The sequence below is a fragment of the Anomaloglossus baeobatrachus genome, chromosome 1, assembly GCF_048569485.1.
Source record: "Anomaloglossus baeobatrachus isolate aAnoBae1 chromosome 1, aAnoBae1.hap1, whole genome shotgun sequence".
NCBI lineage: Eukaryota > Metazoa > Chordata > Amphibia > Anura > Aromobatidae > Anomaloglossus > Anomaloglossus baeobatrachus.
The window spans coordinates 155,550,392-155,568,218 of NC_134353.1; the positions used below are offsets into that span (position 1 = coordinate 155,550,392).

General features: G+C 47.0%; 1 protein-coding gene across 1 annotated transcript in view; it reads left to right on the forward strand.

Moving 5' to 3' along the window:
* Positions 1-16,993, forward strand: part of LOC142309113 (cytochrome P450 3A29-like) — an 89,447-nt gene extending 72,454 nt beyond the window's left edge. Inside the window, exons 11-13 of the mRNA XM_075347158.1 lie at positions 7,673-7,899; positions 8,391-8,553; positions 16,182-16,993. Of these exons, the coding sequence (XP_075203273.1) occupies positions 7,673-7,899; positions 8,391-8,553; positions 16,182-16,277 (486 nt within the window). The 3' untranslated portion in view covers positions 16,278-16,993. The remainder of the gene's footprint in view (positions 1-7,672; positions 7,900-8,390; positions 8,554-16,181) is intronic.
* Positions 16,994-17,827: the final 834 nt, after the last annotated feature.

A 17,827-nucleotide genomic window follows, 5' to 3' on the forward strand; every position in this document is an offset into this window, starting at 1 on the left:
AGGTGAACGATATTTATTGCTTATTTTAAACTTTTATAAAAAAATAATAAGCTGAAAATTGGGGCGTGCAATATTATTCGGCCCCTTTAAGTTAATACTTTGTAGCGCCACCTTTTGCTGCGACTACAGCTGCAAGTCGCTTGGGGTATGTGTCTATCAGTTTTGCACATCGAGAGACTGAAATTCTTGCCCATTCTTCCTTTGCAAACAGCTGGAGCTGAGTGAGGTTGGATGGAGAGCATTTGTGAACAGCAGTGTTCAGCTCTTTCCACAGATTCTCGATTGGATTCAGGTCTGGACTTTGGGCCGCTTTACACGCTGCGACATTGCTATAATTTGCTGGCGATGTCGAGTGCGATAGCACCCACCCACGTCATACGGCCGATATGTGGTGATCGCTACCGTAGCGAACATTATCGCTACGGCAGCGTCACACGCACATACCTGTTCAGCGACGTCACTGTGACTGCCGAACAATCCCCCCCTGATTTGGCCATTCTAACACCTGGATACGTTTATTTGTGAACCATTCCATTGTAGAGTTTGCTTTATGTTTTGGATCATTGTCTTGTTGAAAGACAAATCTCCATCCCATTCTCAAGTCTTTTGCAGACTCCAACAGGTTTTCTTCAAGAATGGTCCTGTATTTGACTCCATTTATCTTCCCATCAATTTGAACCATCTTCCCTGTCCCTGCTGAAGAAAAGCAGGCCCAAACCATGATGCTGCCACCACCATGTTTGACAGTGGGGATGGTGTGATCAGGGTGATAAGCTGTGTTGCTTTTACGCCAAACATATCGTTTGGCATTGTGCCCAAAAAGTTTGATTTTGGTTTCATCTGACCAGAGCACCTTCCTCCACATGTTTGGTGTGTTTCCCAGGTGGCTTGTGGCAAATTTTAAATGACACTTTTTATGGATATCTTTGATAAATGGCTTTTTTCTTGCCACTCCTCCATAAAGGCCAGATTTGTGCAGTGTACGACTGATTGTTGTCCTATGGACAGACTCTCCCACCTCAGCTGTAGATCTCTGCAGTTCATCCAGAGTGATCATGGGCCTCTTGGCTGCATGTTTGATCAGTCTTCTCCTTGTTTGAGATGAAAGTTTGGATGGACAGCCGCGTCTTGGTAGATTTGTAGTTGTATGATACTCCTTCCATTTCAATATGATCGCTTGCACAGTGCTCCTTGGGATGTTTAAAGTTTTGGAAATCTTTGTGTAACCAAATCCGGCTTTAAACTTCTCCACAACAGTATCACAGACCTGCCTGTTGTGTTCCTTGATCTTCATGATGCTATCTGTGCTTTAAACAGAACACTGAGACTATCACAGAGCAGGTGCATTTATACATAGACTAGATTACACACAGGTGGCTTATATTTATCATCATCAGTCATTTAGGACAACATTGGATCATTTAGAGATCCTCAATGAACTTCTGGAGTGAGTTTGCTGCACTGTAAGTAAAGGGGACTAATAATATTGCACACCCCAATTTTCAGTTTAGTCTTTCTACAAAAGTTTAAAATAAGCAATAAATTTTGTTCAACTTCACAATTGTGTCCCACTTGTTGATTCTTCACCATAACATTAAAATTTTTATCTTTATATTTGAAGCCTGAAATGTGGGAAAAGGTTGAAAAATTCAAGGGGGCCGAATTCTTTCGCAAGGCACTGTATCTAGTGATAGACATGACCTGCTCCTATTTTCAACAGTAAGGACTTCTCCATGAATAATTGTGCTTGTTTTTGCCACATTTTTCCCCTAATTTTTGCAATGAAAAAATGCTGAATTTAAAGGGGTTATCCGGCTTGTTTTGACTTTTTTTTTTATTACCCTATTGGGCTACATTGGGGCAGGTAAGTAGATAGAGAGCACTTACCTGCCCTGCTGTCAGCCCCTCTCCCCCGGCTCAGAGTGGTCATGTGACCGCTCCTGCCGCGATTTTGCTGCTTCCGGTCATTTCATGTCAACATGGGCAGGACCATGTTGACATGCAAATCTGGAACAGCATGTTGCCGCCCTGCTGGGCGGCTACAGTGTGATGAGCCCCGCCCCCATTCCCTGCACCCTCCCACACATTCCCCCGCACCCCTTACTCTCCCCGCAACCTCCCCCTGCACTGCTGTGGGGTCCGTGATCTGGGGGCGGGGCCTGGCGGCGGCTGCCGTGGTGTCAGCGCCAGCACCGGGCCCCTGCTCAGGATCACACATTCACATGTACCGGCATCACAGATCACAGATGCCGGTACATTTGAAAGCGCTGATGAGAGGGAGCGCAGCGCTGCTTCTCATCACTGTCCCGCTGTCTGTGTCTGACAGCTCAGGACAGCGGTGACTTCACTACTGTGCTCATATGTCCAGACCAGACAGTGGACGAACGTGCAGGAGCGGCAGGGACCGAGGATGGGTGAGTATGTACTCCCTACATGTGTTCCCTATGGAGTTAGGGGGGGTCGGTACAGAGCGCCGTGTGTGTGTGTGTGTGTGGTGCAGAGCCCTGTGTGCATGTGCGGTGCAGAGCTCGATGTGCGTGTGCGGTGCAGAGTCCGATGTGCGGTGCAGAGTCCGATGTGCGGTGCAGAGTCCGATGTGCGGTGCAGAGTCCGATGTGCGGTGCAGAGTCCGATGTGCGGTGCAGAGTCCGATGTGCGGTGCAGAGTCCGATGTGCGGTGCAGAGTCCGATGTGCGGTGCAGAGTCCGATGTGCGGTGCAGAGTCCGATGTGCGGTGCAGAGTCCGATGTGCGGTGCAGAGTCCGATGTGCGGTGCAGAGTCCGATGTGCGGTGCAGAGTCCGATGTGCGGTGCAGAGTCCGATGTGCGGTGCAGAGTCCGATGTGCGGTGCAGAGTCCGATGTGCGGTGCAGAGTCCGATGTGCGGTGCAGAGTCCGATGTGCGGTGCAGAGTCCGATGTGCGTGTGTGTGGTGCAGAGCCATATGTGTGTGTGTGGTGCAGAGCCATATGTGTGTGTGTGGTGCAGAGCCATATGTGTGTGTGTGTGGTGCAGAGCCATATGTGTGTGTGTGTGTGGTGCAGAGCCATATGTGTGTGCGGTGCAGAGTCCGATGTGTGTGTGCGGTGCAGAGTCCGATGTGCGTGTGCGGTGCAGAGTCTGATGTGCGTGTGTGCAGTGCAGAGTCTGATGTGCGTGTGTGCAGTGCAGAGTCTGATGTGCGTGTGTGCAGTGCAGAGTCTGATGTGCGTGTGTGCAGTGCAGAGTCTGATGTGCGTGTGTGCAGTGCAGAGTCTGATGTGCGTGTGTGCAGTGCAGAGTCTGATGTGCGTGTGTGCAGTGCAGAGTCCGATGTGCGGTGCAGAGTCCGATGTGCGGTGCAGAGTCCGATGTGCGGTGCAGAGTCCGATGTGCGGTGCAGAGTCCGATGTGCGGTGCAGAGTCCGATGTGCGGTGCAGAGTCCGATGTGCGGTGCAGAGTCCGATGTGCGGTGCAGAGTCCGATGTGCGGTGCAGAGTCCGATGTGCGGTGCAGAGTCCGATGTGCGGTGCAGAGTCCGATGTGCGTGTGTGTGGTGCAGAGCCATATGTGTGTGTGTGTGGTGCAGAGCCATATGTGTGTGTGTGTGTGGTGCAGAGCCATATGTGTGTGCGGTGCAGAGTCCGATGTGTGTGTGCGGTGCAGAGTCCGATGTGTGTGTGCGGTGCAGAGTCCGATGTGTGTGTGCGGTGCAGAGTCTGATGTGCGTGTGTGCAGTGCAGAGTCTGATGTGCGTGTGTGCAGTGCAGAGTCTGATGTGCGTGTGTGCAGTGCAGAGTCTGATGTGCGTGTGTGCAGTGCAGAGTCTGATGTGCGTGTGTGCAGTGCAGAGTCTGATGTGCGTGTGTGCAGTGCAGAGTCTGATGTGCGTGTGTGCAGTGCAGAGTCTGATGTGCGTGTGTGCAGTGCAGAGTCTGATGTGCGTGTGTGCAGTGCAGAGTCTGATGTGCGTGTGTGCAGTGCAGAGTCTGATGTGCGTGTGTGCAGTGCAGAGTCTGATGTGCGTGTGTGCAGTGCAGAGTCTGATGTGCGTGTGTGCAGTGCAGAGTCTGATGTGCGTGTGTGCAGTGCAGAGTCTGATGTGCGTGTGTGCAGTGCAGAGTCTGATGTGCGTGTGTGCAGTGCAGAGTCTGATGTGCGTGTGTGCAGTGCAGAGTCTGATGTGCGTGTGTGCAGTGCAGAGTCTGATGTGCGTGTGTGCAGTGCAGAGTCTGATGTGCGTGTGTGCAGTGCAGAGTCTGATGTGCGTGTGTGCAGTGCAGAGTCTGATGTGCGTGTGTGCAGTGCAGAGTCCGATGTGCGTGTGTGCAGTGCAGAGTCTGATGTGCGTGTGTGCAGTGCAGAGTCTGATGTGCGGTGCAGAGTCCGATGTGCGGTGCAGAGTCCGATGTGCGGTGCAGAGTCCGATGTGCGGTGCAGAGTCCGATGTGCGGTGCAGAGTCCGATGTGCGGTGCAGAGTCCGATGTGCGGTGCAGAGTCCGATGTGCGGTGCAGAGTCCGATGTGCGGTGCAGAGTCCGATGTGCGGTGCAGAGTCCGATGTGCGGTGCAGAGTCCGATGTGCGGTGCAGAGTCCGATGTGCGGTGCAGAGTCCGATGTGCGGTGCAGAGTCCGATGTGCGGTGCAGAGTCCGATGTGCGTGTGTGTGGTGCAGAGCCATATGTGTGTGTGTGGTGCAGAGCCATATGTGTGTGTGTGGTGCAGAGCCATATGTGTGTGTGTGGTGCAGAGCCATATGTGTGTGTGTGTGGTGCAGAGCCATATGTGTGTGTGTGTGTGGTGCAGAGCCATATGTGTGTGCGGTGCAGAGTCTGATGTGCGTGTGCAGTGCAGAGTCTGATGTGCGTGTGTGCAGTGCAGAGTCTGATGTGCGTGTGTGCAGTGCAGAGTCTGATGTGCGTGTGTGCAGTGCAGAGTCTGATGTGCGTGTGTGCAGTGCAGAGTCTGATGTGCGTGTGTGCAGTGCAGAGTCTGATGTGCGTGTGTGCAGTGCAGAGTCTGATGTGCGTGTGTGCAGTGCAGAGTCTGATGTGCGTGTGTGCAGTGCAGAGTCTGATGTGCGTGTGTGCAGTGCAGAGTCTGATGTGCGTGTGTGCAGTGCAGAGTCTGATGTGCGTGTGTGGTGTGCAGAGCCATATGTGCGTGTGTGGTGTGCAGAGCCATATGTGTGTGGTGTGCAGAGCCATATGTGTGTGTGGGGTGCAGAGCCCGATGTGGTGTGGGGTGCAGAGCCCGATGTGGTGTGGGGTGCAGAGCCCGATGTGGTGTGGGGTGCAGAGCCCGATGTAGTGTGGGGTGCAGAGCCCGATGTGGTGTGGGGTGCAGAGCCCGATATGGGGCTGTTATTTGCAATGCTGTAGTGATAACAGGTCAGGTGCTGGGGAAGAATACTGACAGGGACTGTGTGTGCAGGGGGCGGGCAGGGGGCGAGGCTGGACACTGAGGCCGTGCGGTGCCAGCTCTGACTGGGAGGTTTGGCACAGGAAGTGGTCAGTTTGCTTACGCTGAATGTAAACAAAGAGCTGCAGAGAATAAAGTCATAATTCAAGAGGAACAAAAGTTAGAAAACAAAAAATAACAATGTAGGGGTGTTTTATATGACAATACAGCACAGATTAGCTTAACAAAAATGTTTGAGTTTATGTCGGACAACTCCTTTAACTTTACCAGCAAAGTGAATGAGATTTCTGAAATCTCACACACATGTTGCTTATTTTTCCTTGCAGATTTGAAACCGTTTCAAATTACAGCATGTCAATGTACGGGCGCTCACTCTTCATGGCTGGGTCGATCATTTAAATACATCTTCCCACCTACCTGTTTTCCCTCTATCTCCTCCCTTCTCTGGCTCTATGAAGCCAGAGACATCAAAGAAGAGGGGGGGGGGTTGAGATAGAGGGAAAACAAGCAGGTGGGAATGTGCATATACAGTAAATGATTGGCCCCGCCATGATGCACCGAGCGCTCGTACTCGGATTGAACAGTCATCCTGTGCTGACAGGTTCCCTTTAAGGGTTCTCCCACACTGGAGTGGTGTAATCTGGTCCAATTCTCCTCCTGAAAAGTTGGACAAATGGAATCCATATGGGTAACCCTTTGACATGCGGGTGCTATGTGAGTGAGCAATTTTTATTTATTTTTTCTTGCCTAGTATTCGTATGATATGCAAGTTTTTTTCTCAGCAACTTGTATTCTACAATGGTAATGTATCTATAGAAAACAGATGGCATACAGAAGGTACATTAGCCATCCATTTTTTTCTCATACCCATTGACGACTTGTGTCCGATAGGGAAGTGTAATCACAGCATGCTACCACTATTTCATCAGTCTGATTTGAACTGAGGAAAAACTCACAGATCTGCTCTGCCGCATTAACAAACATTTGGTCTGCGTGTAGTCCGATTTTTTTCTCACATTGCACTGGTCCTTTTTTTATTCCAGTGTGAGAGAACTCTAAAGCGGGCTTTACACACTGCGATATCGGTCCCGATATCGCTAGTGTGGGTACCCGCCCCCATCTGTTGCGCGACACGGGCAAATCGCTGCCCGTGCCGCACAACATCGCCCAGACCCGTCACACATACTTACCTGCCCGGCGACGTCGCTGTGACCGGCGAACCGCATTCTTTCTAAGGGGGCGGTCCGTGCGGCGTCACAGCGACGTCACTGAGCGGCCGCCCAATAGCAGCGGAGGGGCGGAGCTGAGTGGGACGTAACATCCCGCCCACCTCCTTCCTTCCGCATAGCGGCCGGGAGGCAGGTAAGGAGAGCTTCCTCGTTCCTGCGGTGTCACACGGAGCGATGTGTGCTGCCGCAGGAACGAGGAACAACCTCGTTACTGCTGCAGTAACGATTTTTGAGAATGGACCCCCATGTCACCGATGAGCGATTTTGCACGTTTTTGCAACGATGCAAAATCGCTCATCGGTGTCACACACAACGGCATCGCTAATGCGGCCGGATGTGCGTCACCAATTCCGTGACCCCAACGAGTTCGCATTAGCGATGTCGTAGCGTGTAAAGCCCCCTTAAGGCTAAGGCCACACGAGCATATGACATCGGATGCAATATGCTAATGACCCTCGGCTCCCGCTCTGCTGCGAGTGCGATCCGAGTGTTATTCAACTGTGATCCAATCTTGAAATCGGATCACAGCTGCTGAACAGAGAGAGGGATTAATCTCTCCATCTCCTCCATTGTCAGCTGATCCATATATTGCACTGCACTCGGATGTCATCCGAGTGCAGTCCAACTGATTCACTCGCACCCATAGACTTGTGTGGGTGCGAGTGAATACGACTCTTGCATACACCTGCAACATGCTGCAATTGTTTTCTCAGTGAAATTCCTCCTGAAAAAAAAAATTCAGATGGCATCTGCTTGAGAGAGGAACATTGGTCTGACTGGATTGTGATTTTTATAATTGCATTCCACTAGCCCAATTTTACTCGCCGTATGTCCTAGGCCAAATAAGCAGATTTTCCACTCAGGATTCTAAGTGCCAAAATAGCAAAACACACCTCTGTGGAAAATAAATTACCCTGAACATAATTTGTAACAACTTGATAGTGATATCAGTTGTGAATGTGATGAAATTTATGAACATTTGATTACATTACAAGACCAAAGATTAAGAAGCAAACTATTCAATTTATTCATTCTCTTCAGGCTCCTCCGACATATGACGCTCTGATGAAGATGGAGTACCTTGATATGGTGGTTAATGAAACCTTACGACTCTACCCCGCAGCTGGGAGAATTGAACGTGTCTGTAAGACCACAACTGAGATCAATGGAGTGACCATCCCAAAGAACGTTGTGACTGTTATACCGGTCTTTGTGCTGCACCGGGATCCTGAGCTCTGGCCTGATCCAGAGGAATTTCGACCTGAAAGGTATCATATATGTATAAAGAGAAAAACTCATTCATATTAAATCGTTGGTCGCAATCAATGGGTTGTGACTAGTGAGGGAGCACTAAAAGGCTTGCGTGCTTGATACTCGAATTGGGCAGCCTGGATGGGCTTGACTCGAATAACGAGCATAATGGAAGTCAATGGGAAACTCAAGCATTTTTGCAGAAGTGTCTAACAGGAGGGCCGGGGACGAGATCTCTCTCCCCCTCTCCCGGCCCCTTTCTCTTGTTTGGGATAGAGAGAATATGCTGGCCGGGAAATTGAGCACCTGCATGATACTCGATCAAGACACTTGGTATTCAAGCACCCTGATACTTGATCGAGTATCGAGCATTGCCAAGCATGCTTGCTCATCACTAGTTGCGACAGCTTTACTCTAATGTACGTGCAGGTCTTTACTTTATGGTTGAAATGTTAAGTTGCTCATACATTATTAATTTCCTTATGTTTTGTGTAATTTCTTTGCACAGGTTTAGTAAAGAGAACCGGGAGACACAAGACCCCTACACCTTCCTACCCTTTGGAGCTGGACCACGGAACTGCATAGGGATGAGATTTGCCTTGGTCGTTATGAAATCAGTCATCTCCCTGCTACTGCAGAACTTCTCTTTCCGACCGTGCAAAGACACTCCAGTAAGTATATGTATATATACAGTCAAGTCCAAAAGTGTTGGCATCCTAGAAATTGTTCCAGACAATAAAGTATTTCTCCTAGAAAACTATTGCAATTACCATATTTTTCAGATTATAAGACACACTTTTTTTTCCTAAAATTGTGGGGGGGGCGTCTTATAATCTGGCTACAGTTCACCGCGAGGAGGGTGGGGGTGGTGGGCAACAGTGATGGAGCATGGTGGCAGCTGAAGGACGTCGGTGGCAGCATGAATGGGGCAATGCTGTGGGCCCAGGAGGAGGAGGTGTCGCGGCGGTGCAATGCGGGTGCCATTGATCTCTGGGCAGTGGATGCAATGGGCTTCTGGAAAATGACTTCAGAGGCGGCGTATGCGCAGACTGAGATCTTGGAAAGCCAATATCTCAATCTGCGAATGTGCCCCCGCAGCCATTTTCCTGAAGTCCATCGCGTCCACTGCTAAGATCAATGGTGCCCGCATCGCAACGCCGTGCCCCCCTCCTCCCAGCACAGTGCCGCCATCCTTCAGATGCTAACCTGCTTCCTGTGACTCCACTCCACTGCCACTGTGCCTCTCCCCTCCCCCAGGTGAGCTATATCCCAATTATCAAAAGAACTCCAGGATTATAAAACAGACCCATTTTTTAACATTAAAAATTATTATTTAACTATTTTCTTTCTCTAAATCTGGGGTGCGTCTGATAATTCAAAAAACTAAGAAAAAAAAAGGCAAATTGGATATAATTTCACACACAACCCCCAAAATGGGCTGGATAAAATTGTTGTCACTCTCAACTTAATACTTGGTTGCACATCTTTTGGAATAAATAACTTCAATCGCTTCCTATAACCATCAACAAGCTTCTTACACCTCTCAACTGAAATTTTGGACCACTCTTCTTTTGCAAACTGCTCCAGGTCTCTCCTATTTGGAGGGTGCCTTCTCCCAACAGTAATTTTAAGATCTCTCCACAGGTGTTCAATGGGATTTAGATCCAAACTCATTACTGGCCACACAGATCTCCCCAGTGCATTGTTTCCATGCATTTCTGTGGGCTTATTGAAGTATGCTTGGGTTCATTGTCCTGCTGGAAGACCAATGACCTAGGACGCAAACCCAGCTTTCTGACACTCGGAACTATATTGCGACCCAAAATCCTTTGGTAATCTTCAGAGTTCATGATGCCTTACACACAGTCAAGGCACCCAGTGCCAGAGGAAGAAAGACAACCCCCAAAAATCTTTGAACCGCCGCCGTATTTGACTGTAGGTACTGTGTTCTTTTCTTTGTGTTTGGTAAACAGTAGAATTACATGTTTTACCAAAAAGCTTTTATTGGTCTGATATGTCCACAAGACGCTTTCCCAGAAGGATGCACATTTTGGCAATCTGCAGTCTAGCTTTTTCATGCCTGTGTCAGCAGTGGGGTCCTCCCGGGTCTCATGCCATAGCGTTTTATTTCATTCAAATGTTGATTGATAGTTTGCGCTGACACTGATGTACCTTGAGCCTGCAGGACAGCTTGAACTTCTTTGGAACTTGATTAATGCTGCTTATCCACCATCCAGACTATACGGCATTGCAACCTTTCATCAATTTTCCTCTGCCATCCACATCCAAAGAGATTAGCTACAGTGCCATGGGTTGTAAACGTCTTGATTATGTTGCGTACGGTGGACAAAGCAACATCAAGATCATTGGAGATGGATTTGTAACATTGAGATTCTTGATATTTTCCAACAATTTTGGTTCTCAGATCCTCAGACAGTTCTCTCCTCCACTTTTTGTTCCCCATCTTTAGTGTGAAACACAATGCAATGACTAAGGCTATATTTCCCACACCTGTTACTTGCCACAGGTGAGTTTGAATGAGCATCACATGCTTGAAACAAAGTTGTTTACCCACAAGTTAAGGTGGCAACAATTTTGTCAGGTTCATTTTTGGGATTTTGTGTCAAATTATTTCCAGTTAGCCTTTTTTACTTTGTTTTTTTGGGGGGTGTTGTTCCAAAACACAAAAGGAAACAAGCATGTGCATAACAAAACATGTATTTGCAATAATTTTCTGGGAGAAACACTTTATTATTTTCTGGAACAATTTCTAGGGTGCCAACACTCATGGCCATAACTGTACATGCATATGTCATGACTGTATATATACACATCACAACAATGTGTATTCTCTTCACTGTACATATTATATACATATCTTCACTACATTAATCTATATATATATATATATATATATATATATATATATATATATATATATATATATATATATATATATATGTGTATGTGTATATATATATATATATATATATATATATATATATAGTACTACATATGTTTCATAATATAGTATTGTGGTCACTTAAAACAAAAATAATCTGTAGGCATTGCCTGGAGTAATTTTTTTTTATTATTCGGGGGAACCCAAAGTTGAAGAGGTCGGGAAACGCTGGACTAGATAATCTCCTGTGAGCCAAGCATTCAGGACCCCATATGCCTTATCAATAGAAACACGCAATCACGAAAGCAGATGTACAGTCAGGGCCAGAAATATTTGGACAGTGACACAAGTTTTGTTATTTTAGCTGTTTACAAAAACATGTTCAGAAATACAATTATATATATAATATGGGCTGAAAGTGCACACTCCCAGCTGCAATATGAGAGTTTTCACATCCAAATCGGAGAAAGGGTTTAGGAATCATAGCTCTGTAATGCATAGCCTCCTCTTTTTCAAGGGACCAAAAGTAATTGGACAAGGGACTCTAAGGGCTGCAATTAACTCTGAAGGCGTCTCCCTCGTTAACCTGTAATCAATGAAGTAGTTAAAAGGTCTGGGGTTGATTACAGGTGTGTGGTTTTGCATTTGGAAGCTGTTGCTGTGACCAGACATGCGGTCTAAGGAACTCTCAATTGAGGTGAAGCAGAACATCCTGAGGCTGAAAAAAAAGAAAAAATCCATCAGAGAGATAGCAGACATGCTTGGAGTAGCAAAATCAACAGTCGGGTACATTCTGAGAAAAAAGGAATTGACTGGTGAGCTTGGGAACTCAAAAAGGCCTGGGCGTCCACGGATGACAACAGTGGTGGATGATCGCCGCATACTTTCTTTGGTGAAGAAGAACCCGTTCACAACATCAACTGAAGTCCAGAACACTCTCAGTGAAGTAGGTGTATCTGTCTCTAAGTCAACAGTAAAGAGAAGACTCCATGAAAGTAAATACAAAGGGTTCACATCTAGATGCAAACCATTCATCAATTCCAAAAATAGACAGGCCAGAGTTAAATTTGCTGAAAAACACCTCATGAAGCCAGCTCAGTTCTGGAAAAGTATTCTATGGACAGATGAGACAAAGATCAACCTGTACCAGAATGATGGGAAGAAAAAAGTTTGGAGAAGAAAGGGAACGGCACATGATCCAAAGCACACCACATCCTCTGTAAAACATGGTGGAGGCAACGTGATGGCATGGGCATGCATGGCTTTCAATGGCACTGGGTCACTTGTGTTTATTGATGACATAACAGCAGACAAGAGTAGCCGGATGAATTCTGAAGTGTACCGGGATATACTTTCAGCCCAGATTCAGCCAAATTCCGCAAAATTGATCGGACGGCGCTTCATAGTACAGATGGACAATGACCCCAAGCATACAGCCAAAGCTACCCAGGAGTTCATGAGTGCAAAAAAGTGGAACATTCTGCAATGGCCAAGTCAATCACCAGATCTTAACCCAATTGAGCATGCATTTCACTTGCTCAAATCCAGACTTAAGACGGAAAGACCCACAAACAAGCAAGACCTGAAGGCTGCGGCTGTAAAGGCCTGGCAAAGCATTAAGTAGGAGGAAACCCAGCGTTTGGTGATGTCCATGGGTTCCAGACTTAAGGCAGTGATTGCCTCCAAAGGATTCGCAACAAAATATTGAAAATAGAAATATTTTGTTTGGGTTTGGTTTATTTGTCCAATTACTTTTGACCTCCTAAAATGTGGAGTGTTTGTAAAGAAATGTGTACAATTCCTACAATTTCTATCAGATATTTTTGTTCAAACCTTCAAATTAAACGTTACAATCTGCACTTGAATTCTGTTGTAGAGGTTTCATTTCAAATCCAATGTGGTGGCATGCAGAGCCCAACTCGCGAAAATTGTGTCACTGTCCAAATATTTCTGGACCTAACTGTATGTTGTAGATGGGTTTTGCTGATTTTTAAAGCTATTTTTACACAAGGTTTGATGGTACTGTAAAAAGCAGCTTTTTATTAGCATTTATTTGCAAAAAAAATGTCAAAAAAGCCCTATGAGATTCAAGAAATCTCATGTACTTACACATCTGATTTTTTTTCCTGACGGAAATGGCAAGATGCTGCAATTTTGAAAGAAGCAGCATGTCAATTATTTCAGCAATTTTGTTGCTTTTTTTTCACCCTCGATGAGCAATGAGAGTGTTTTGCAGCGTTTCTGCTGCTATTTTCTTTTAATGAAACTAACTTTATTTAAATATATCACCAAAACGAAGCAAAAAACTGAGCTTTTTACTGCCAAAAGATCAGGTTTTGCTGCCAAAAAAGCACCAAAACCGTAGTAAAAAGGCAATGTGTAAACATAGCCTTAGACTGAATATGTGACGCCCTGGGCAAGCCAGGGGTCACAGGTCATGACACCACCACACCATACACCCCATATAGGTACACCGAAGCTACACAGAAATCCTTGTTGCCTTCCTCCAGGGGCTGATGTCCACACCAGGGGGTGGGCCAGGCGGTTGGCTCTGCCCACCGAGGAGTTCACAGCCCTGGAGGCGGGAAAATCAGGAGGATCAGTTTTAGGGGGAGATCAGTCAGAGTTGGAAGTGAGAAGAGTGAAGTGGTAAAGGAGCAAGAGAGAGGAGTAAAAGTGGAAGAGTAAGTGACAGTTGAGGAAGCCTGAAGTTGGTCCGGGTGTGTGCCCCGGACTGAGACAGCAAGGTCAGCAGACGGCGGTGACCATCTGCAGGAGAGGCTGATCGGAGGTTGCCGAAAGGACCGTGGACGGGTGGTGGCCCGGCGGTACCGGAACGGTATACGAAGAGAAGCCAGCACCATTGGCAGGGGCCTTTCGGATCCCGGCAAGGCTAGGAGTCGCCGTGAATTTGCCAAATCCGTCAGTGAAGGGGACCTCTGGGTCTCCCAACAACTAAGTCCCGATTGAAGGCAACAGTCCAACCGTTGGAGAGAGACACCGCCACCGCCAAGGCACCAGTTTCTCAGGGCCAGCGCCTGTGGGCAAAGAGGGGCTCCTCCGGCCCATATCCGAGCCGGGGAGCGGGTTACCGGTGGGAACCCATCGCTACCAACATAGACTTAGGTGCAGGAAAAGGGACCGTCACCGTCAACTACTGGGGAAAAGCAACAGCAGCCGTCCGTGGGAACCGTCTTTCCAGCCGTGTGTTTTACCGAGAACTGTGTCCCCGTCTCAGGCTGAGTGAGTACCACAGTGCCGTGAGGCACAGCGCTGCCCCCGCGTCCCTGCACCCCACCAAGCCCTGCACCAACCCGCCATCCCTCATCCCCCAACTCATCACTGGGCCCCGGGACGACCACCCCCTACCCACGGAGGGGAGAACCAACAACTTTGCTGCTCCCTGTCACCGCTCCCGGGATCCCCATACAGAGCAGCGGTGGTGTCCATACAATCACCACAACCATGGGTGGCGTCACGGACAATAAACAATCCCAAAAACCAATCCCCTTTCACTCACGGGCGAGGAGCGCCGCTCGAGTTCCCGGGATCCGGCCCATCGCTCGAGCCACCGAGCAGCAGCAGGCCGCAGCAGCAGCGGCAGCCGCACCCGAGCAGTGGGAGAACGCAGCGTCCCCTCCTCCGCCCGCGACAAATACATTGCAGCAAACCCTAAGTTGTATTATGGTTATTTGACTTTTTATTCAGTGACAGCAGAGATATTGTAAATGGTGAAGAATCGAAATAAAAAGTCTATAAGTACGTTGCATAACTCTTCATTAAAGGGGTTGTCTGCCTCTGGGACATGTGTCAAATTGCAAAATGCTTAGAAATGCAAGTAACTGTGTAACTAACTTGTTATTAAAAATCCTCTAGGAATCATTAATTCTATCATTTACAGCTTATTCCCTATGTTATACGCCACCTCTACAGCACAGGCTCATTGCTTTAGAACTTGCAAAGACCACTATGAATCTGGTCGTATTGCTGGATCTGGCCAGATTTACAGTCCCTGTGTCATCCCGATGTTATAGAAGCAAAGCTGTCCCTGCTTGCAGAATGGGAGAGGGCACAGCTCAGGCCATCAGTGCATTCATGTTGCCAGCCCATACTGCTAATCTTCAGGAGCACACCGCTACCTGGCAATCAGGACTTTGGGAGGCTGAGCAGCGGTGCGCTCCTAAGAAACAACTTCATAATCATGGAAATCTGTCAGTAAGATTTGCTCTAAGCAAGCAGAGTTTCTGTAGGCTAAAGCCTGCTTTACACGTATCAATTTATCGTGCGTTCGCATGTGCGATCGCACCCGCCCCCATCATTTGTGCGATACGGGCAATTTGTTGCCCGTGTCGCACAAACTCGGTAACCCCCGTCACACGTACTTGCCTCCCGAACAACCTCACCTACACCGGTGAACATCCTCTTCCTGAAGGGGGAGGGACGTTCGGCGTCACAGCGACGTCACACAGCGGCCGCCCAATAGAAGCGGAGGAGCGGAGATGAGCGGGACGTAAACATCCCGCCCACCTCCTTCCTTCCACATTGCCGGCGGCAGGTAAGCTGCAGTTCATCGTTCCCGGGGTGTCACACGGAGCGATGTGTGCTGCCTCGGGAACGATGAACAACCGGAGCACAGAAGGACGTTTGATTTTTTGAAAATGAGCGACGTGTCAACGAGCAACGATAAGGTGAGTATTTTTGCTCGTTCACAGTCGCTCATTTGTGTTACATGCTACGATATGTCAAACGAGGCCAGATGTGTGTCACTAACGACGTGACCCTGACGACATATCATTAGATATATCGTAGCGTGTAAAGCAGCCTTTAGGCTGTGTTATACCTTACAAAAGAAACCTTTTTTTACTCTATTTGATGCTTACATGTTGTGATATTCTTCTTTTATGCATATGAACATATATGGGGGGAGAAGTAAAGAGGAACCAACAACTGCAACTGCCTTTATACGAGTGCGCTTGTAAAGTTAATTTTCATATGAATTAATAGATGAATTTGACAGCAAGACAGCATCAAATGGAGAAAATAAAGCTATACCTCGAAAAGTTTTACACATCTCTATCCTTACGTACCTCTGCTTACTGAAGGCAAACTTACGGACAGATTCTCTGTAAAAGAATCATTAACATTTATTTTTTATCAGGTCGGAATCACACTTGTGAGAGTTTCGCATCGCATCACCCAGCACGGCCTGTCGCTCTCCAGACAGGAGCGGGTCGGCTGCATGTATTTCTATACACCCGAGACGCTCCTGTCCGGAGTGCGGCAGACTGTGCTGGGCGATGCGATGCGAGACTCACGCGAGTCTCTCGCAAGTGTGACTCCAGCCTCAACAAGAGGCTGTTTCATACAAGTCTTCATCTGATAAATCTATTATTACAGATCCCTCTGGAAATTGACACCCGAGGTTTCCTAAAGACAACAAAACCTATTATACTCAACCTTGTGCCTAGAGAAGCCCCGAAGACCGAGAACTAGACCCTTAAGACCGCGGTGGATGGTACAAAGCTCTCTGTAGTAAATGGAGTGCAATTGAGTTGACTGGAATACACAACAATCCAAAAATGTGCAAAAAAGGCAAAGAACATTTATGTAATAGTTGCAAATACCAATGAAAACTGATGGATAGTTGCCTGTAACATTCTGTAACAAATCTGAGTATTTCTTCTACACCTTGTCTTCTTTGCTGACACATATCAGAGCCACGTCTGCAGCGTCTGGGGCACATCGGGGCTGTGCATATGTGGCACTAATGTGTTTCATTACTGCTGTCCAGAAGATAATGTTCTGTAATTGCAGCATGTACAGTTAGTAGAACATGTGGAAAGTTTCCTGCAGCCACATAATGGTCCACATGACGTGGACTGGTTGTTACCTATCTACATACCACTACTATGCTCCAATGACTACGAAGGAAATAAATACTATTGATCTTTTTGTAAAGTTGTTTACGTACAATCTTATATTATGTTAGATAATAGTGTTGTAAGGAGAGACAGCAGTAAAACGTGATGTTGGGCAATGTAAAATAACAACTGATGTAATGTACTCGTACATTCAATATTATACACATATTAAGGATACAAATCTGTACTATACACAATCAATATGGGACCTGGGCAGAGGCAGGAAACACATTCTCTTCTGCCATGTAGAGCAATATAAAGAAACTAATAAAGACAAAGTCAAGATGCCATATGTGTCAAACCTTTATTTCTTCCTGACTCGTGGCTTAACCTCTAAGTGACCAGGTCAGATTTTTCATATCTGACCAGCTCTGTATCTAATATATAAGACGTATATGCTATGTTATATTTAAAGGGAATCTGTCACCAGGTTTTTGCTCCCACATCTGAGAGCAGCATAAATTAGGGTCAGAGATCCTGATTCCAGCGATGTGTCACTTACTGAGCTGTTTGTTGTCATTTTAATAAAATCACTGTTTTCTCTGCTGCAGATCTAGCAGTTATACAGAGCTCATGAATATGCTGGACTATCTGCCGCATGCCAAGTAGTCCTCTAATGATAATCTACTACTAATTAAACAGTGATTTTATCAAAAGTACACTAAGCAACCCAGTAAGTGAAATACCACTGAAATGAGGATCTCTGTCTCTACATTATATTGCTCTCAGATTAGGAAGAGGAACAGATTCCAGTGAAGGATCCACATCCAGGGGTGCGTAAAAAATAAATTTTATTCAAGATTCCATTAAAAATCCATCTGTTTAATAATACTGGAACTACATCTGATGCAGTCCTAGTCAAGACTACGCGTTTCAGCTATTTATGCCTTCATCAAGACCATGAATGTGGGTCCTTCGTTGGAATCTTTTCCTCTTCTTTAATTCCTATGTGGTAGCTCCTACCCTCTCCGGGCATGGAACAACAGTGGAACGCTATCCACTATTACAGGACTGGTGAGATGACTATTTTTTTGCTCTTAGATTAAGTGACAAGAAACCTGGTGTCAGATTCCCTTTAAAGGGAACCTGTCAGCAGAAATGTCCCCTAAAACCTAACAGATT